This window comes from Podarcis liolepis (genome assembly GCF_965112155.1).
Source record: "Podarcis liolepis genome assembly, chromosome: 16".
Classification (NCBI taxonomy): Eukaryota; Metazoa; Chordata; class Lepidosauria; order Squamata; family Lacertidae; genus Podarcis; species Podarcis liolepis.
The window spans coordinates 44,294,124-44,314,683 of record NC_139567.1 but is presented as its reverse complement, the minus strand read 5'-3'; the positions used below and the strand labels follow the sequence as shown (position 1 = coordinate 44,314,683).

The following is a 20,560-nucleotide window of genomic DNA, read 5'->3' as shown; positions in this document are numbered from 1 at the left end:
GAGGCACCAGGACAGGGACGTTGCCGAGCGAGCGAAAGAGGCGGCTGGCGCCCTTATCCCTGGAAGCAAGGAATGCCTCTGAGCATACGCAGAGCGCCGCCCGACCCGCCTCAACCTTCCCGCGCGCCTCCTGCGCAGGCGCCGCCGCTCGCGCGCCCCGCCCTCCCGCTTTCCCTCCGCGGCGTGACGCCATCGCGCCGGGGACGCGTCGCAGTGACGCAGCGGCTGTTGCCGGGGAACGCGCCTTCCTTCCCTCTCGGCGCGCCGCCCCCTCCCTCCCGCTCCCGCCCCCTCCCTTCGGCGCTCCGTCCGGGCCGCGCGCCGAGCCCAGAAAGAGGCGGACGGCCGGCCGGCGAGGAGGGAGAGACGGAGCGCAGCCCCGCAGGACCAGGACGGAGCAGGAGCCGCCGCCGCCCGCCCGCCCGCCATGGTGCTCGTCAAGGAATAGTGAGTGGCCGCCCGGGGGCGAGGGGGGGGCGGGGGGGTCTCTCCTCAGAAGGGCTTGAGGGAGGTGGCAGGGAGTTCCGCAGGCGGAGACCCCCCCCACTGTCCGGAGGGACGGGGGCTGCGCTCCCTCCCGAGCGCGGGGAGGGGGTCTCTCTCTCTCCCCCCCCCCCGAGGAAGAGGAGGATGGACGAGGGCGGTGAAGGTCACCCTCCGCCCGAGGCCGGGATGGGGATGAGGATGGCGGAGCCGCGCTGCTGCCCTCCTCCTCCTCCTCCTCCTCCCCGGCGCCCGGCATCCTCTTTCGCCGGAGGACCTTGGGCGAGGAGGAAGAGCGGAAGGCCGCCGCCGGGAGCCCCGAGGGAGAAGCGGGCCGCCCTCCTCGCCCCCCCGGCCCCTGGGGGGCCACCTTCCCTCTCGGGCCAAGCGGCTGCCTTGGAGGACCGGCTGGTCCGGACAGGGCACAGCCAGGGGCGGGCTTGCCGCAAGGTTAACTTGAGATGAGTGCCTCTTTTTTGCACCGTGGTGGTGGCTGTTTTTGAGTTGTTTTTTTGGCTAAGGTCACTTGACCCTGCCTGAGGTCAGCCTGCGAAACCTCCTTGGTATGGCCCTTCCCTGGGCCTCGGGCAACAGGGGCTCCCTCCTCCCCCTCCTCCTGCTGCTGGAAGTCCTGCCTTGCCAGGGAGTGCTGGGGGGGGGGAGGACTTTTTCCTGGTGCCTTCCAGGTGCAGGGATTTGCCAAACGCCAGAGCAGGGACCCAGAAGATGGGACAAACCTGGCAACCGGCTTGCCAACATGGCCACAGCCATCAGATGCTGACTGGGCTTCCGTGGAGGAGAGCTAGATGCCGGCAGCAAAGAGCAGCTGCTTCTTCCTTGACCTGCCTGGAGTTAAACTTCTGTCCTTCTGCAGCACTGTATATCCGCAGTGTGGGATACAGTCTGGGATGCCCTGCTGCTCTCCTCCCTGCTCCAGGGTCCTGGTCACGTCTTGGGGGAGCGAGGCCCCACAGCACAGCGCTCCCTTTTCTTCCCCTCTCTGAAAGCACATGGAACTTCCTGAAAGAGCTTTCAGACTAAAGCTTGTTTCATATATTGCTCAAAGTTGGCCTCACCTCAGAGGCAGGCAGACCCTGCAGCAGAGCTTCTTTTAAGCCTGGACCAATCCTCCGCTGTGGCCCCAAGGAAAGTGAGCCACAGCTAATCAGCCATGCTTGGTCCAAAGTCTACTCAGTTATGAAAGTATGACTCGATCGTGCTCCTTTATAGGTTTCTAGTTGAGAGGGCTTTGAAAGAAAGTATTTTCGTTATTGAGGTGGTTTTACCTGTTTGCTGACTCCTTGACATGTCTGGAAAATGACAGCTGGCTATGCAGAGTCTGCTTCTTCTGGACAAGTTTTGGTTTTCCCAAGTTATATGCATTTTGACAGGTCGCTTTGTGATGAACTGAAATTCTCCGGTATGAAATTACTAATTGTCTCCTGTCTGTCTCTTTGCAAACACAGACACACATCCTAGCCTCAGGAGTCATGCTCTGCTGGCTCATCTCATTCATTGCTTTATTCCAAATGCTCATAGAATTGGAGGGTTGGAAGGTATCCCAAGGGTCATCTAGTCCAACCCACTTGCAATGCAGGAATCCTAGCTGAATAATCCCTGAAAGAAGACCATCCAACCTCTGCTTAGAAACCTCCAAGGAAGGAGAGACCAATACCTTCCAAGGGAATCTGTTCTACTGTTGAATGGCTCTCACTGTCAGAAAGTTCTTCCTGATGTTTAATTTCTTGCAATTTGAATCCATTGGTTCGGAGCCTCTCCTCTGGAGCAGGAAAAAACAAACTTGCTCCATCTTCCATGTGACAACCCTTTAGATGTTTGAAGGATCATTTCTCAGTTTCCTCTTTTCCAGGCTAAACATACGCAGCTCCTTCAACTTTTCCTCATAAGGCTTGGTTTCCAGACCCCAGATGATCTTGGTTGCCATCCTCTGCACACGTTGCAGCTTGCCAATGGTCTTCTTAAATTGTGGTGCAGGACTCCAGGTGTGGTCTGACCAAGGCACAATAGAGCGGTACTATTACTTCCCTTGATCTGGACACTAGACTTCTGTTGCTGCAGCCTAGAATAGCATTAGCTTTCCCCCCTGCTGTATCACACTGTGGACTCATGTTCAGCTTGAGGTCTACTAAGACCCCCAGATCCTTTTCACATGTACTACTGGCAAGCCAGGTGTCCCCCATCTTCCATTTATGCAGCTGGTTCTTCCTTCCTAAGTTTATAACCTGGCATTTGTCCCTTTTGAAATTCATTTTATTAGTTTGGGCCCAGGTCTCCAATCTGTTATGGTCATCTTGAATTCCGATTTTGTATTCTGTGGCATTAGCTACCCCTCCCAGTTTGTTGTCGTCTGCTAACTTGATGAGCACCCCCTCAATTTCTTCATCCAAGTTGTTTATAAATAATGTTGAACAACAACAGGCCCAGGACAGAACCCTGTGGCACCCCACTTGTCACTTTATTGCAGGATGATGAGGAACCCTTAGTGAGCACTCCTTGGATTCAGCCAATCACCTACAACAAAACCACTTAACAGTTACTTCGTCCAATCCACATTTTACTAGCTTCTCTGCAAGAGTATCATGGGGAGCTTTGTCAAAAGTATTATGGAAATCAAGATACACTATGTCCACAACATTCACCTTGTTTTTGAGAAACCCATGCTGGGTCTTAGTAATCAAAATATCCTCCCTAAGTGCTGTTTAATTATCTGTTCTGGACTTTTCCTGGTTTTGATGTCAAGCTGATTGGTGGGTAGTTTCCTAGGCCTTTCCCCCCCCTTTTTTTGAAGATGGGGACAACGTTTTTGTCTCCTTGTTCCCGTCTTCTGGTCTGTTATGACCAAGTTTATTTTGGTCATAAATATTTTGGTACAGGCTCCTGCTTTTAACAGCCATTTTGGAAATATATTTCTGGCTCTGACCAATCATAGAATCATAGAGTTGGAAGAGACCACAAGGGCCATCGAGTCCAACCCCCTGCCAAGCAGGAAACACCATCAGAGCACTCCTGACATATGGTTGTCAAGCCTCTGCTTAAAGACCTCCAAAGGAGGAGACTCCACCACACTCCTTGGCAACAAATTCCACTGTCGAACAGCTCTTACTGTCAGGAAGCTCTTCCTAATGTTTAGGTGGAATCTTCTTTCTTGTAGTTTGGATCCATTGCTCCGTGTCCGCTTCTCTGGAGCAGCAGAAAACAACCTTTCTCCCTCCTCTATGTGACATCCTTTTATATATTTGAACATGGCTATCATGTCACCCCTTAACCTCCTCTTCTCCAGGCTAAACATGCCCAGCTCCCAATGACAGAGAACAAAATAAGGCACTTCTTTCTTTGCTGTCCTCCTTGCCAGAAGCACAGGAAGTTACTCGTTCCTCATCTTCCACGCAGACCCTTCCAGGTGACTCTCCTCCCCTTTGACTTTCATGTTTCCCTCTAGGGTACCTTTGCCCAAGACTGGTTTGGTGAGGGAGCTCACTCAGTAGGGTGTCTTGCCCTCGGCCTGGTTTGTGGACCACTGTGAGCTCTGCTGTCCAACCGGCTAGTACAGAGGGGTCTCTTTGCAGAATTCCATACATTCCTGGACTCCCAACGCCCACTATCCCAGTCTGTTGCCAAGTTGCCTGCTGGGAGCTGGAATCCAGCTGTCCCTGAAGGGCCACAGCAAGTTCCCCTTCCTTAGAGGAAGAGGGCTGACATCTTTCAGGGTTGCTACTGGGTGTGCGCTGCATTGCTGGGGAAGAGAGGCTGCCACATTTTGTGCCTGGAGCCCTTCCCCAGTTTGGAGTCGTTCCAGTCCACACTGTCTTGACTTTTCTGGAGTTCATCAGTTGGCCTTGCCAAACATCAAGAGCTTTGCCAAATATTTAAGTTGCCCTAGTATGGAGATTACTGGCATAGTTGTAAGAAACCCTTGTCTCTTTGTTTTAGTAGAGGTAGGCTTTGGTGACAGCTGCTATTGTGATGCCATCATCATAACGCGTTAGATAAAGCAAACATCTTTGCATCTGACGTTAATGTTTAACTAGCCACTGCGTGTGTGTGTGTGAAACATTATTGTGGCGTTTGGGTTGGGGTTTACATGTGTCTTCTTTCTTGAAAGTTCCTTGGTGGGGCTTGGACAGAGTCCATTTTGCTGTTCTAGTTTTTCTGTTTATGGAAGTGACAGGCACATATATTCTCTTTCTGTTTATCCACACAACATTTGTGAAACGGGAAACTTCATTGCTGTTCTGGGAGGTCCTTGCCTGAGTTGCCCCAGGCTGCAGAAATGAACTCCCCAGCAGAGACAGCAGTGGCAATGGGGGTGGCAGGCAATAGTGGGAACAGAGGGGGGGTGTCCTTGCTCCACTGGAACCCCTTGGGCTGTAATCCTCCAGTGGGACTGTGAGTTGTTGTTGGCACTGTGCAAATGATCCTGGTTACTGGACCTTTAGTGAACTTCCTTTTGTCTCTTCTCTTGCAGTCGTGTTCTTTTGCCCGTGTCTGTGGAGGAGGTAAGTGCCAACTTCTCTGCTGCTTCCTTTTCAATACCTGCCTTAAATCTAGTCTTGGTTCCATTTGTGGCCAGTGAGAAGTGTGTTGTGGCTACTTAAAGATTAGCTCATTTCTGCTTTAGTAGGGGCCACTTTGCTGCAAGCGGGGAGGAGGTGGGTGCTTAGTGCTGTGGAGAGGAACTTGTCACCAGTTCTGCAAGGGGTTGAGTGACATTGGACAAGTTTCTGGGACTCTCCTTAAGGTGTGAGGGCATGGCATTTGTCTGCAGGCTTTCTAATGTTCTTATCACTGTTTAAACACTCATGGTCAGAGCACCCACAAGTCTCAAGTGTGTGGCAGATCTTTCCACCAACCCAGTTCCCTGCTCCACTCTTGGCATCAGTTATGGATGGAAGAGTCTATAAGATTTATCCGGGCTCCTGGGCTCTGTTGCCTGCCTGCCCTCCTTCTTAAGACTATTTGAATTATTAGGAACAAGCTGCTGACTAAAGAATGTTCCTGCATTTGCAGCAAGATTAGTGAGCGTTGTGTGAGGGCCTAACTCCCACCGTGCCATAAACTTCAGCCTGCTTGCCTGCCAGGGGCTTTTGCGTGGAGGTGGAGACGTCTCTAGGATGCATAGCTTGTTATTCCCCTTGCTCTCTCTCAGCGCTTTGCGCTCCAGGGCAGTGTCAGGCCCTCATTGGGGGCATTCCTGGGTGCCTGTGGCAAATGTGAGCATTGCACAAAAGCGTGTGTCATTTCCCCCAACTATTTGTTTTGAAGCACAAGTGTGGAGGGGGCTACCAGCTTGAGCAGAGAGCTCTGGTTGACTTTCCTTCCAGGTCCATTTTTCTGCTCCCCCAACCCTGGGGATGGCAGTAACAAAGGACAATGGAGGCAGAGCTAGGAGAATGTAGGTCAGCCCAAGTGGCCTGAAGCACACACGTGCGTCTTCCGTATCAGCTTCTCCCACAGAAGGAGACCCAGCTGGAAGTGCTCCTTGCTCCTGGCCAGGTCTTTGGGTGCTGCCCTTCCTCCAGCCTGGGTTGGATGGGGCTCATCCTGGTCTTCTGGCATGACACTCCTGGGGCACTGACTCGCTCTCTGCTTGGCTTCCCCATGTGGAATATTTGGAGAGTAATGCTGGCCAAACCTGTACGGTTGCTGCAGAGGTAACTGAGACAATATGTGTGAAGCAAATATGTCTGCTTGAAATCCCCACGGCTGCCCGCTAGCCTGCTCTGGCGCCCGGGTGGCTCCTCCTGAGCAAGGGCTGCCTTGGCTGCCTCAGGCTCTGCACCTGCTGGGGTCCTGAGTCCCGTCCGGTGCTGCCTTGTCAGAATTGGGGCAAAGCAGAGTTGGGTTCATGTTTCCCAGAGTTCGGGTTACAGAGAGTGCCTTGAAGAGAGGAGGAGGCTCCTGACACCTTGCAAGTGGAGCTTGGCCTCTTGCCGCTTCTGAGGCTGCACCCCTTGAGCAGCCTGGCTTCCTGTCTCCCTGGACAGGGCCTGACAGGGAGCCCCCTGGGTCAAGCTCTCTTGGAGACTCCCATCCCTGGCTTGTGGCTTGGGCAAGGTCCCAAAGCACAACTCAACCAATGCAGGCAGGTGCCATTTCCATTAAAGAGACCAGAAAGCCAGAGGACCTAGGAAGGAGGTGCAGGCGCGAGCTGAGAGGAGGAGCCAAAGCCCTGAGGCTACTGGGATGGGGAAGGGGGTGGGCCTGGGCCTGGGCAGCAGCGGGCTCTCCGTAGCTGTGTAAAGGGACGCCAAGAGGGGGAGCTGCAGAGCAAGATTTGTTCTGAGCGGGCTGGGTGCCAGCTGTGCTCTCTCTTGAGCCTACAGAACCCCTCAGCATTCCCCCCCCCCCCCCCGGAAAGCAATGGCGGCAAAGGGGAGGAAAGCAGGAACCTTCCTCCTCCCAATGAGGCAGCTTGGGCAGATTAAAAATCCAATGCATCACAGTCCTACAGTCCAATGGCCCAGGTTCCGTGTGGGGCTTGTAGGTGTCCGTTCTCTGTATTCTGTAGGGGCATCTGCAAGAGCCCCAATGGGGGAGGGGGACCTTTGTAGAATATAAACAAGGTGGGCCATCTTTAATATCCAGAGGCGATTTAGGATTGGATCTAACCCCTCCCCCAAATATCAGTTGCTTGGTGTTTTTTGGCAGGATGTGTGGGTGTGTTCTCAGCTGTTACTTCTAACATGGTGCCATCATTTGTACCCACTCTCTGTGTGCCCCCCCAAACCACCCCCCTTCCTGCTTGTGAGCTGGGGGATCTGCCTTTCCCAGCTGAATGCAAAGCTGCTTCCAGGAGGATGAATGGCCCCCCAGGAGCCTGGCTGAGGGGTGGAAAGGAAGAGGGGTGCTTTGACTACAGGATCATGTCTCCCTGAGCATGGCACTGAGTCTGACGTTTTAGCCCCAGCAGAGCACAGGGCCGCTGACCGCCAGGCCTCCCAGAGCGCTGAGCTGTTCCAGCTGGACTGAGCACCTGAGCTGAGCGGCTCCTTCCAGCCACCCCACCACCCTCCTTCCTGGGCACGGGGCCTCTTGCCCTCTTGGACACTTTCTCTGGCGGATTCCCCCGGGGCCGGCTCTTATTTAACACAGCAATTTCTCTGGGCCTGCTTCCTTGTTCCAATGGGATTAGGGGATCAGAAATAACAGGGAAGATTAAGGGGTGAAGATGGCAGCCCAGCAGCCTGATCCTCTTAGTGCCTGAACTCCAACTTGTGGAGTGAGAGGATGCAGGAGAGGGAGAGTGACCGGAGAGTGCGTCAGCGCTGGGGACACGCTGCTCTCTGTCCCTAGGGGACCCCGTCTGGGAGACCCCACCCACCCCCTGGGACAAAGCCACTTGTCTGCCCCAGTATTTGCTCTCTCTGCTCTCTCTCTGTGTGTGTATGTGAATGCCAGCCCTGCACTGGAGGGGCTTCACAACTGTGCTCACAATTATGGGGCAGATGGCCTAAAACGCTTGCAGAGCGTGGAGGTTTAGTGTTGGACTAGGACTGGGTAGAGCCAGGCTCAAATCCCCCTAAGCACCTAGTGCTGCTTCCTCTTAGCGGCCTAATCCTTTCTAGGGTGAAATGGGGGGCGCTGGGCACTTTGGAGGGCTGGGTCAACCCCTGCTCCAAGGACTCTGCAGAGCAGGCCCTGCTTCCGGCCGGTGGAATGACCCAGGGCTCCCTCACAGGCTCTGCAAAGTCCTGGCAGCAAATGCAGCACATAGGCAGAAAAACAGCTTGGGCGCCCAGCACCCGACTCAGGCTCAGTCCCTGGCAGCATTGCCAGGTAAAAAAGAGGCTAACGGTCTGCACAGTGTAAAGCAGTCAGGAACATAGGAAGCTGCCTGACACAGGTTCAATAATAATAATACTAATCAATAATAATGTTATTATTTATACCCCACCCATCTGGCTGGATTTCCCCAGCCACTCTGGGCAGTTTGCAGCATATCTAAAAACATAAAACACCAAGCGTTAAAAGCCTTCCAATACAGGGCTGCTCAGACCTTCCTCTGTTCAGTTTTGGGTTGCCTGTAGGGCTGGGTCTATGCCTATAGCACAGCCAGTGGTCAGGGATGATGGGAGTTGTAGTCCAGCAGCATCTGGGGGCGCACTGCCCTACGCATGATCTCTCCAGCGCCTCCGATCATTTGCCGTATCTTTGCATGGTGCTCATGCTCCTGTTGCAAGCCACCTTCGATCATTCCTGACCCACCGGTTGAGACCCAGTGGGGTAGGTGATGCTGAGCTGGCTGGATCAGTGGTCTGCCCCAGTCCAGGGCTGCTGCTTGTGTCCCTGCCTACCTGCTTGCTGAATCTACAGTGATGCTGCGATGTCCCTCCTCCTTCAGTACCAAGTGGGGCAGCTGTACTCCGTGGCAGAAGCCAGCAAGAACGAAACTGGCGGTGGTGAAGGGGTGGAGGTCCTGGTGAACGAGCCCTATGAGCGCGACGGGGAACGTGGGCAGTACACACACAAGATCTACCACTTGCAGAGGTATGTGGCAGAGGTGCTGTAGGCAGGGTGGGTGTTGGTCAGCTGAGGCCTTGCTTGGTCTTCCTGGGGAAGGGGTGAACTCCACTGCTCTTTGGGGAGAGGAGAATAGTTGACCCCAGGCTCTGTCTTGGGAAGGCAGACCCTGTCAGAGGAAGGAGCCCTCTGGCCAGAGTTCTGAGCAGCCTTCCAAGTGAGCTTAAGGGGTGGCTGGAGGAAGTGCTTGTTGGGTGTGTGGGGGGGGTGGATCTTGGCCCCTCAAGTGACACACAGATTCATCCCTCCCCCTTGCAGTAAGGAAGCTCTTCTGGGTGTTTGTTCAGCCCTAGTAGTTCTGCTTTTCTGCATGTTGGGCTTGTTGCTGCTTGTGCACAAGAAAAGCAGTGGCTCCCCTTCCTGCTTCAGCTTCTGGGCAGCTGTCCTTGTGGCACTCCTTGCTGCAGCTCCTTTTTGGGTGGGGGTATTGCTTTGATCCCAGGTGCTGTGACCTGTTCGAGTGACCCTCAGGAAGCCTGCAGGCCCGTTGGAGACGGCCACAGCCAGGCACTTGTGAGCTGAGGTTCCTCGTCGACCCTTTCTGGCCTGGTGATGAGCAGACTGGGGAGACAGAGAGGAGGAGTCGCAGCTGGGTGGGGGGAGGACGTGGGGAGTCCACAGAGAGGAGCTCCCTCTTGACCCCTTTACAAAGCAGCTTGCTGTGCAGCGAGCCCTTGGGCTTTACCTGCAACTGTGGAGAGCAGCAGGTGAGCAATGGAGGTGGGGGGTCAGTCTGAGGTCCCGGGCCTGAGCACTGCTGGCTTGGGGGTGGTTTCAAGTCAGTTGCCTTTTTCTGCGAGGCCGGTGGCTCTTCTCAGCTTTGTGTGGCCTTCTGGGTGTTGTTTCAGCCTTTGGGTGCAGGGCATTGTGTTTGTGGCATTTGACACATGTTCGCTGGCTGTTGCAGTAGTCAGTCAGAAGATCAGAGGCCCAAAAGCATCCTGGGCTTGTCTGTCTTTGGAGGTGGGCTGTGTGTGCAAGATGCCGTTCAAAGACAGCTGTCTTCTGTTGCTCATTTCCTGCAGCAAAGTCCCTCCCTTTGTGAAGATGCTGGCCCCAGAGGGAGCCTTGAATATCCACGAGAAAGCCTGGAATGCCTACCCTTACTGCCGGACTGGTGAGTAGCCTTGCACTCTGTGGGGTGGGACACCCCCCTCATCTATTTGGGAAAGTGCAGGCAGGGCCAGGCTTTGGGGACCTTTTGCACAGACCTTCCTAAGCTGCAACTGAGATCACTTTCCCTCCCTGGGATGGGTCTTGTGAGGCCAGCCGGAGTTCCAGGGCTTTGGTGCTGGAGAGAAGCATCCGTTCTGCTTCCTTGTATAAACCACAACAGGGCTTGTCTGATGGATACCTGGGCTGATCCTGCCTGGTTGATCAGCCAGGCAGGACTCTCCCTGCTCCAAATCAGCCCTCGAGAGGAAGATTCCTGGAGATCAGGCAGGGCTGAGTGGAGTGAGCCAGTTTGGAGGAGCTTGCGGAGGGTCCTCATTGTGCCTTGGCAGGTGAGGGCAAGACTGGAGCCCTAGGGCAGCTGCTGGCTCCCTGGGGCCGTGGCCAGGAGGAACATCTGCCTTGGCAGCCCTGGGGGAAGAGCTTAGGCCAGCTGTCCTGGCGAGGATCACAATTTGTCTCTGGCTTATCACATTAGCACTTTGCCTGAGACATCGGGATTCCTGCCAGGGCATGGCCAGTGTGTCCTGGCATTAATTGGTGCTCCTTTCCTGCCCAGCATTTCACGGCTGCCCGGCTGGCTTTCCTCTGGGCATGGTTGAGGCTGCAAATGTTCTTGCCCCTGAAAGCTTCGCAGGGTCCCTTGGCCTCAGGTGCTTCCCCCAAACCATGGACTAATGAGCTTCTCATGTAGGGAAAACAGCAACCCTTGTTCCTCTCCAGCAGCTGCCAAGCTGTGCCTCTGGCAGGCCAGCACATAGCTCAGCGCTTCTGTTTTCCAGGCCTGCCATGTTAGCGTTTTGGGTGGGAGGATGGTGTAGCCACAAGGCTTGGTTGGTGCAGGAGCTGCAGCCGCTGCTCATGTAGGTCACAGGGGGCCTTGCTGCCTTCGCCTGAGTTTTCCAAGGGCAGAGAAGGCACACTGGGGGGGGGCCCAGGCCATGGCCTCTTCTGGCCGTGGGTCCTTGCGTTGCTCAGGCCTCCCTGGGGGAAACATCCATTGCTGCTCCTGCCCTGGGCCGGAGTCTGTGGAGGCAGCCTGGTTGGGAGGGGGAGCTGCACCTCCACCTGGACTTGCAGCAGTGCTGCATCCAGGGCAGGCCACACTTTGTGGCAGCTGCGCAGGGCTAGGGGTGGCTTAGTGGGGATCTTGGGACACGGCGGTTCTTCATTTCCCGGAAGAAACTAGCAAACTGTGCGAGGCCCATCCTTGAGAGTTGGGCAGCGGTGCTCTGATTCAGGAGCCCTGCCCTGTGAACCTCCGCTCTCTCTTCCTTGCTTTAAGTTGGGAACGACACACCCAGCATGCTCTGGGACTGTGCGCCAAGGGAACTGCCATGGCGGCTTCTTGTCACGGTACATTCCCGGGTGTTCCCTTGTGAAAACTTGTAGGGCCAAGCAACCTGGCGTTAATTCCTCAGAAGTCTCTGCGCTTTGAGCAGCCGTCTGACGCGGGGCGTTGAAACCCTGGCATTTGCCCTGTGAGCCTCAGCTCCTCCTCTTCAGAATGGAAAGAGTGGCGGTGGCTGGTGCAGATGCCCGGCCTGTCACCAGATCCACCGAGGCCTGGCTCATGAATAATGGAGCTCTGCTATCAGAAGCATCTGATTACTGGCAGCCGGTGCTGGACTTGGTGTGCTGGTTTTGGTTACCACACGGTGGAATGTGAAGAGCTGGCCTGGCCTGGGAGGCGGCTCCTTCCCCCTGTGCAGGATTGGAGCGAGGAGAGAAGGAGAATGTCCTTATGCACAAAGTGGAGAAGGCCTGGCAGGCAGCAGTCACCTGGCCAAACTTATTCCATCTTCTCATCCAGCTGGAAGCAAATGGCAGCAGAGCCTCTAGCCTGGTTCACCAGGCGGCTGGGACATTTCCCCCGGGGTGGTGCGCTGTCTCCCTCGAGAGGAAGCCTCTTCCGGCCTCAACAACTACGCCTGTTTTCTAGGCACAGAAACTCTGGGATGGATTGAGCCAGTTCCCAGGGCAGCAAAGTCTCCCACATCCTTCTGCCTGTGGAGAACACTTCTTCCTCCCCATCCTGCAGTGGGGGGGGGGGGCTGTGGTCCTCCAGATGTCGCTGGACTCCCAATGTCCATCAGCCACAGCCAGCCAGCAGAGGAAAGGAGGAGGAGGGAGCCAGGGATCCCCACCCCAGGGATGGGGATGGCTTTGTGATGCATGTCTGGTTAGTGTAAGTGTTGAGTTGAGTTGAAGAGTGTCTCCACAAGCCGGGGCCTCTGTCAGTGCAGACCATGAAGGGCTGAGGTCCACCTTGTTATATGGGAGCTTCCTAGGTGAACCCACAAGGCCCCTCATGCTCTGAGATGTTACCCCCCTGCCCCTGTAAACAGCAATAGAGCTGGTGCCCCCTCTGAAAAGTGGAGGCTGGAGCAGGAGCCCCAGGCAGTGCTGTTGATTCAGAGGCAGGCAGGAGCAGAATGACCCAGGAGCATGTCCAGGGCTGGGGGGAGGGTTTGGGGCAGTAGGAGCGCTTCCTTCTGGCAATCCATTCCCCCCCCCCCCGCCCAGACACCACTGGGCTACATGCATGGGGATGGGGGGGGGGAGTGTGGCACAGTTCCTGCTGCATCTCCAAACTTTTCTCTCTGTCATGAAAGCTGTTTTTCTCTTTCCATGTGCCGATTTCTGGAGCAGTTATTACGGTAAGTATGGCTTCCTCCCTCCTTCAGAGCGGAGCTGTATGAGTGATTGGGGAGGCTGCTGGGATGTCCCACAGCCAGGGGGGGTTGCAGAGGGACGGCACCCTCATGACGTGGAGCCCCTGCTTTGCACACAGAAGGTCCCAGCTGGCAGAAGACCCTTCTCTCTTCTGGGGTGAACTTTGCTTCTTTGAATTCAACAGTTGATGCCCCTCCACAGCCTCCTGCCCCCAGCCCTGTTCTCATCCTGGGCCGGCTGAGATCCTCCCAGGCCACTTGTACCAACCGGCCCTCCCTGTCCTGTGGCCTTTGCCCCTTCCTTCGCTGCTCAGCAGAGGCCATTGGACCCCCATCCTGGCCACTGAATCCTGTGCCCAGAGTGCTTTGGTTTATAGACTCGGTGTCTCGGCCGGTCCTGGCAGGCCCTTGATCAGCCCCTCTAGGAAGTGGCTGCCCTGGCGATGGATTCCAGGCAGGGCAAAGAAGTTGGGGGTGGGCTGGCTTCCTCCGGCTCTGCCCTGCTAGCCAAAACCCTGGGGAGCCTCTGCCAGCCTTTGTCCTGGGGCAGAGGACCAAGGCTCTGACTGGCAGCTCCAGGCATTCTTTGAGGGTTCTAGTCAACTACCCTTTGCCCCCAACAGGGACTGTTTGTCTCTTAGCTGGAAGAGCACTGCAACCAGTGGCGTAGCGTGGGGGGTGCAGGGGGGGCCGGACGCACCGGGCGCAACATCTGGGGGTTAGGGTTAGGGGGCGCAAATCCACGGGTTAGGGGGCGCAAATTACTTGCCCCGGGTGCTGACAACCCACGCTACGCCACTGACTGCAACATCTTTAAAACTACTCCATTCTCATTTTGTGATAGATAAAACAGTGCAGGTTAAATGTTAGCAGGCACAGAGTTCTGAGATATTTGCCAAATAATGTAAGAGCAAGTTTTCTCAAAATGTTTCTAAGGGCCTGGAATTCCATGGCTGTGATGTGATCCCAGCCTGTGAGAGAAAGTTGCCTGACCCAACTTCAGAAGCCAGTGGGGAAAGGAGAGCAAGCAGACAGATCCGCTGCCCCAAGGGTTGAGTCTGGGAAAGGTGTATGCTCCCGCTTGCTTTTCCTAATTCCCAGCTGGTAACGGAATCTTCTCTCTTTGGCAGAATGAGTACATGAAAGACGACTTCTTGATCAAAATTGAGACCTGGCACAAACCGGACCTTGGCATGCAGGAGAACGTAAGTGCCCTTGGCAGGGACGGCCCCTGTGGCTGGCTCTGCGTCCCGGAAGCGGGTGGCAGAGAGATGGCTCTGCAGAGCTTGCCTTCTGGAGGTGGCCAGGGGCAAAGACGGTTCGGGCATGTTGCTGGTTTGGAGCAATTCTAAGCCGGAAGGGCTTGTTCCCAAGTGAAGCCTCCCCAGCCACCTCCCCATGCACTGCTCAGGAGCGCCACAAGACGATACGCCTCCAGTGGGTGTGCCAGGGGTCCCCCAGGAGTGTGTGTGTCCATCTTAAAATGCCTCTTCCTGGACCACACAGGCTGTGGGGTGAAGTGTCCCCTCAGGCTGCTCTTGCGGGCAATGGGGGGATTCTTCACTTTCTAGCTTGCTTTTGGACAGGAGCTCTTTCCACCTGGGGCAGAGGAGAGGTTGCTTTTCGGGCCCCGGAGGACCTGGCTCTTCATGAGCGACCCGTCAGCTTCTCTCATGTCTTTTCTTGCTGCTGCTGTGTTTATTTGATTTGTCTTACTTAGAAAACTATTAATTCTGAAGTGATGTGCAATGGGGGTATGTAACAGTAAGAATGTATAAAACTAATGAACAGTATCCAACATTAGTCGTACTTGGAGCACCAAAGCAAATGGGCATAGTGAACTTGGGTCCATTAATTTCAGTGGGTTTACTCTGAGTAGAACTTAGTTGAATATAGCTTACTATAAATATTCTGCTCTTTCATAAAAACTGTTTTCATGGCGATGAGTTTCTGTGTGTTTAAAGATCTTTGCTGTTATGTTCTTGTCCTGCATTGGCTGCCCTGAAAGCTCCAATGGCTGAAGGTGGGGGGAAGAAATCCATTTAAAGAAGAGCACTGAAACTTGGAAGGGGGGCACTGAGACATCACGCAAACGCTCCTCCTTTCTGCTGCCTGCAGGTTCACAAACTGGACCCGAATGAATGGAAGAACGTAGAAGCCGTCTATATCGACATTGCAGACCGGAGCCAAGTGCTTTCAAGGGTACGGCAGCCGAGTGCGAGAGCTGGCCTGGGGTGGGTGTTCAGGAGAAGGGCTCCTCTTGGGCTGCAGGCGGGTGGGGGCTTTTGGGGGGGGCGTGCGCTTTGCTTGGCTGGAGAAAAGCAGCTGCCTCTGTCGGGGGCTGTTTCCAGTCGGCCGAACTGGGCCCTGGGCATAGCCACAAATAGCCACTTCAGAGTTGTCTGGCTGACTGTGACCTTGAGTTTTCCCTCAGAGCTCTGCAGCGGCATAGCTTACAAATGAAAGAATTGGCTTAGCCACAAAAACCACTTAAGACTTCTAATTTCTGTGGGCATTTTGTGTAGGCTTCTAGGAGAGTAAGAGGTTCCTTTTTGCTTTTCTTTTTATTTGCGAGCGCTGAGAAGGGACCATAAATCCCAGCATAAATCGCTCTGTTCCCTTGCTCAGGATTGTAATTGGCAGGGCGGCTGTGCCATGCATTGAGTGGAGAGAAAAGGGGGGTGCTGTCCGTCTTCCATTCCCTGGGGGGCCTTTGGGATTAGGAGCTCAGGCCAGCTTGGGTTGGGGCTTCTTCCTCCTGGTTCCCAGTGCAGGGAGCTACAAGGCAGCCTGGGAGCTGCTGTGGCCCTCGATACTACAGCGGAAGGGGGGAAATGGAACTCCCCTGAGCTCCTTGCTTTCCAGGAAGCAAAGGAGACTGCTTTGCACCCTTCTTTGGAGGTAGGTGTTACCTTCCTTTGCTGTAACCTGCTCCCTGTTGTATCTGCTTCAGGATTACAAGCCGGAAGAAGACCCATCAAAGTTTAAATCCACCAAAACAGGGCGTGGCCCTTTGGGGCCCAACTGGAGGGTACGTATGGGCACTGGCGTCATTCTGGGTGCTGTGCCAAATGGCAGTGGTCCTTGGAGAACAGGGGCTGTGTAGCTGCCAGGTGTTCAGGCTGCTTCATAGCTGATGGAAGGTGGCTCAGGACTGTCTTCCTTGAGACTTAAATGGGGGGCTTCCTGGCTCACAGCCGATAATCTAGACATACTGGACCTGCTATTGTGGGTTGGGTTGCCGGAAGTATAAACGCTGAATGAGCGGAGAGGAGGAAGAGGGGAGGACTGGTTTGGGGCCAAGGGCTCCATTCTGAGGACTCCTCTCTTACGTCTGCAGAAGGAGCTGGGCAAGCAAACCGACTGTCCATACATGTGTGCTTACAAGCTAGTAACGGTCAAGTTCAAGTGGTGGGGGCTGCAGAACAAAGTCGAAAACTTTATACAGAAGGTGAGTGAAAGGTCATCCCAAAAGGCCAACAGGACGTAATTGGGGAAGGCGGGTGAGATGGTGCAGCCCTCAGCCTTCACAAAAGGGCTGGGTGGGGGAACGTCCCTTCCATCGCTTGGGTGTTGGTGTGCTGTGGCTTTCCCAGGCAGGCCACATTATTTTCTTGGAAGTGGAGCAGCCACACACCAGCTGCAGGTAGGCAAATGAAGCCCTGCCACGTTGCCCTCCTTGTCGTGAGGCAATCTTGACTCCTTTGGCAAGTGCACACAGCTTTCCTTTAGAGCCAGCAAAACCTGTGCCTGCCTCAGAATAGCTACAAGCCAAGGGCTGAGATGGCCTTTTGTGCCCAGCAAGATGAACAGGCACTGTAGGGTCCATCTTCCTTCTGCTTTGTGTATTGGAGCTCTTGCATCCTTGCGCTTGCCTGCCAGAGCTCAGAACAGTCCATCGCTGAATGAGGCCAAGAATATTGGAACTGACTTCTGGCAGGGAGCAACGCGGTGCTGCTCCCTTGAGGGGAGCGGGGAGGCATGACTCAGCTGCGTGGCGTAGCATGCCCTGCTGCACGCTGGCTGTGGACGGCTCTGGCGCTGGAGCTCTGAGCTCTTCTTCCTTCTCTTGTAGCAAGAGAGGCGGCTTTTCACAAATTTCCACCGGCAGCTGTTCTGCTGGCTTGATAAATGGGTTGACCTGACCATGGAGGACATTCGCAGGATGGAGGACGAGACGAAGAGGCAGCTGGATGAGGCAAGTGGGAAGGGACTTGGTCTGCTGGGCCTCATGTACCCCAGAGTGATCAGGGACTGGGGCGGGCAAGTGGCCAGCAGCTCTGCTTTCCTCGCCCGAGTCCCTGAATTTCTTGCTCCTTTTCTCTGTCAGATGCGTTGTGTGTGACACGGGGCTCTGCTGAGGTCTCTCACTTCAGGAGATCTGCCCACTTGGCCTAACTTTGCAAAAGACAAAAAAAATATCCTTTTCTCCTGCTGCAGATGAGACAGAAGGACCCCTTGAAAGGAACGTCGGCTGCAGATGACTAGCGTGGATTCCTCTCTTTGCACGGTATGTCCACATCTTCGGGGCTGCCTTCAAAGGTTAGAAAAGAGGCAGTGCCACAAATATGGGGACAGGGTGCTTCTGACATGAGCTGTGTTGTCCCTTCTTAAGGATCCTGCATTGGCTCCAAGCATAAATATCAAGAGAAACATCTGTGCCCAGTGCAATAAATTCCTGGTGCAAATGTTCTTTGTGGGCTCGGCTGCAGGAGGCTTTTGGTGTGTGTGTGGGGTGTCTGAGCAGGACATGGAATAAGTCTGCTGCTGGCTCTCCATGATTGCACAGTTGACTGTACCCTCACTGTTGAAACTGTGCAGTGTCATCCCTGACAGAAAAGGCACTCCCCCTCCTTCAAAAATGACTGCCATATACTCAGGAGTGTTTAATAAATCCACCTACCCAGCAGTTTCCCCACTTGGAAGATCGCTTTCAAGCCACTGAAGTAACCCAGTTTCTCTCTTTCTTTCCTTAAGTTTGCAAAACAGCCAGCAGGAAGGCCCAGGAACTCCACCCTCTTGACCAATGGACCATCTCTGGATCAAGCCCTCCTCTATCCAGTCAGCAGGCGACTTCCAACCTCCCCTAGCTAACTCTAGTGGCCCTTACTATCGTGAGCAAATAGACAGTCCTCTGGTCCTGAGCGCTCTGGCCTTGGCACCTGGGCTGGAGGCGCTTCCTGGGGGATGGCTGCACCTGTGACACAGGCGCCTTCCCCAGAAGAGTGTTCAGCCCGATTCCCACGTGGCTCTTTGATTTCCAAGTGACCGTTTTAGCTGAAATAGTCTTGTGATGTGGTGATTTAGATTTCATATGTATGTATATATCTATATTTTTCCTTTGAAACACTGGGATAAACTGCTGCCTTGGTTTCTTCCCCTTTCTTTGTCCATTTGTGGAGATGGGAACTCAGTATTAGAGGGTGTCAGGCCAACCTTTTTGCTCCCTGAATATCACGGTGATGGGCAGGGCTCCTGGCAACAAGGAGCAGGGAAGATTGCTACTAGCAGTGCACCTGCGCCAGCCTCTGCTCCTTGCCCAGGTTCTGCCTGCTGAGCCCCTTCCAGTGTGGTCCTCAGGGTCCATATTGCCGCTTTTGGGGTGGTGGGAGCAGGTGACTTAGTTGGCCTGCTAAGAAAACAGTCCTGGGTCTCCTCCACCTTCCCCTTTACTACAGTAGACGAGCGGAATGGTCTCTTAACCCGACCACCAAACAAATTGCACAAGCAGAATCCCGTTCTTTGGTTGTTTCCTGCTCAGGTGCTGCTTGTGTTGGGCGTTTGTGCTGCTCCCGAGCAATAAGGCCCGTAGCACGGAGCAGTGGCACTGCAGAGGGGGTGATCTGTCTCTCTCGGTTGCCAGGAGCTGCAGGGGTCATGGCCAAAAGCTGGCTGAGCTCTTTGCTGCTGAGGAGGGGCTTCTGAAGCCCACTTGCCTGTGGGCTGGCAGCTGCTTAAGACAATCACAGGAGAAAGAGCGGGTTGAACAAACACTGCCGGCTTCACTCAGGAGCTGGTGGAAGCAGAGCTGAGGCCATGCCTTGGTGTGGCAGCCTCTGTAGCCGGGTCTCCTCCCTTTCTCTGCGCCTGAAGCAGTGGCCCTTGCCAGACAGAGAGGGTGGGAGACCAGCAGGGTGACGACGGGCAGCTTTGCCTTGAGAGGAGGCAGTTTATCCCTCTTGTCCTCTTGTTTTGTCCATTTTTTGCCTTATCAATGTCCAAGTGCAATAAGCAAGCTTGATCCGTTCTGGTCGCGCTCTCTCGACAGGTGACTTGAGGGGCTTTGGGGGAAAGGGGCTTTTAGCAAGCTCCCCAGGCGGAGCGGGAGACATGGCTCAGCACTGGGCCGGCCTTGCCTGCCTGAGAAAGAGAAGCCCAGGGGTTGGGGCAAAGTCTGTGGGACCAGGAATGTGTCGGGTGCTCCCTCCTCCCTCCCCTCCAGGGCAAGGAGGCCCCCTGGTTAATCTTCCTGTACTGTAAAATACTGAGAATTGGGAATTAAAACACTGAACATTTTTTTCCTTTTTTTCTTTTGGTAATGAAGTGTAAGAGGATTCTTATGCTTGAATGTGTTAACTGTTTCTATGGCTGTTCTTATCACTCCTGCTGCTTAAAGATTTGTTTTTTAGCTGAGAGGCTTTGTAGCTGGTGACACCACATCTCTATGGAAACAGATGGTGACATTTTGAAGGGTGGGGGAGAAAATCAAGGGAAGATTGTGGTACGAAGGTGAAAGCTCTCATTAAAACACAAAGCTTTCCTGCTTAGCAGTAAGAGCGAGAAAAATGCAGCAAACTTCCACTGTGTGTCCTTTGTTCTGCCCTTTGCGTGTTGCGTTTTTTTAGAGTTCGCCTCCTGCCGAACTGTAGCTGAGGCACATCTTCTGAGCCTTCTCTCTGCCTCCCCTGCCCCCCCCATGACGACTGACCTCTTTGTTCCTTCTTGGGAGGAGGGGGGAGCCCAGCAATGGGAGCAGAGAGGGTGCTGCGGAGGCACCGCGTAACATGTTGCATTTGGCTTCATCACCCAGACCCCACCCCAACCTGTTGGCTTGAAGGAGGGTGGGTATGGTTGCTGAGCTGAGCTGCTTTCTCCCAACACCTGCCTGGGCTTCCATCTTTGGAGCCCAGTGGGGGGAGAGAAGCCCCCCACCCCACCAGCATGCTCTTGCCTTTCTGGGCTCATCCTCTGCTGGCCTCTGCAGGGACTCCCTGATCTGTTTTGGTTGGTTCCTTGTGCAACTCCTTTTTATGGCAAACACTTTGTAGACTTGATTAGATGATCTTATTGTTTCTTTAATGTGAGTTTGTGCCTTTTTTTGTCTCCCAATCTTCCAATACAGGCATATTGGAAACAAATCTAATAAAATCATAGACAGAGCATTGGCCTGCAGTCTGGCTTTTTCTTGGGTGGGAGGGAAGGAGGGAAGGAAGGAAGGAAGGAAGGAAGGAAGGAAGGAAGGAAGGAAGGAAGGAAGGGGTTGTTTTGCCTCTCCCCCACCCCGATATCTTTTAGGGGGTGTGTCAGCCAGTGTGAATGACTTCTCTTTAACTGGAGGAGGGAAGCTGTGACAGCTGTTGTGCTTACTGAGCAGCTGGACTCCAGTAACCAGGGGGAAATCTCTAAGGACGACACAGCAGTGCTTGCAGCAGTTCTCAACCTGTAGGTCTCCAGATGTTGTTGGACTA

At 54.4% G+C, this 20,560-nt stretch overlaps 1 protein-coding gene across 1 annotated transcript; it reads left to right on the top strand.

Annotated features, from left to right (window-relative positions):
- Nucleotides 1-312: 312 nt before the first annotated feature.
- PITPNA (phosphatidylinositol transfer protein alpha) lies at nt 313-20,252 on the top strand. The gene is made up of 11 exons (XM_083480204.1): nt 313-447; nt 4,970-5,000; nt 8,846-8,991; nt 10,050-10,141; nt 13,974-14,077; nt 14,991-15,074; nt 15,826-15,903; nt 16,213-16,323; nt 16,948-17,070; nt 17,313-17,382; nt 17,850-20,252. Exons 1-10 carry the CDS (start codon nt 428-430, stop codon nt 17,358-17,360), a joined length of 837 nt encoding a protein of 278 aa, XP_083336330.1. The 5' UTR covers nt 313-427; the 3' UTR covers nt 17,361-17,382; nt 17,850-20,252.
- Nucleotides 20,253-20,560: the final 308 nt, after the last annotated feature.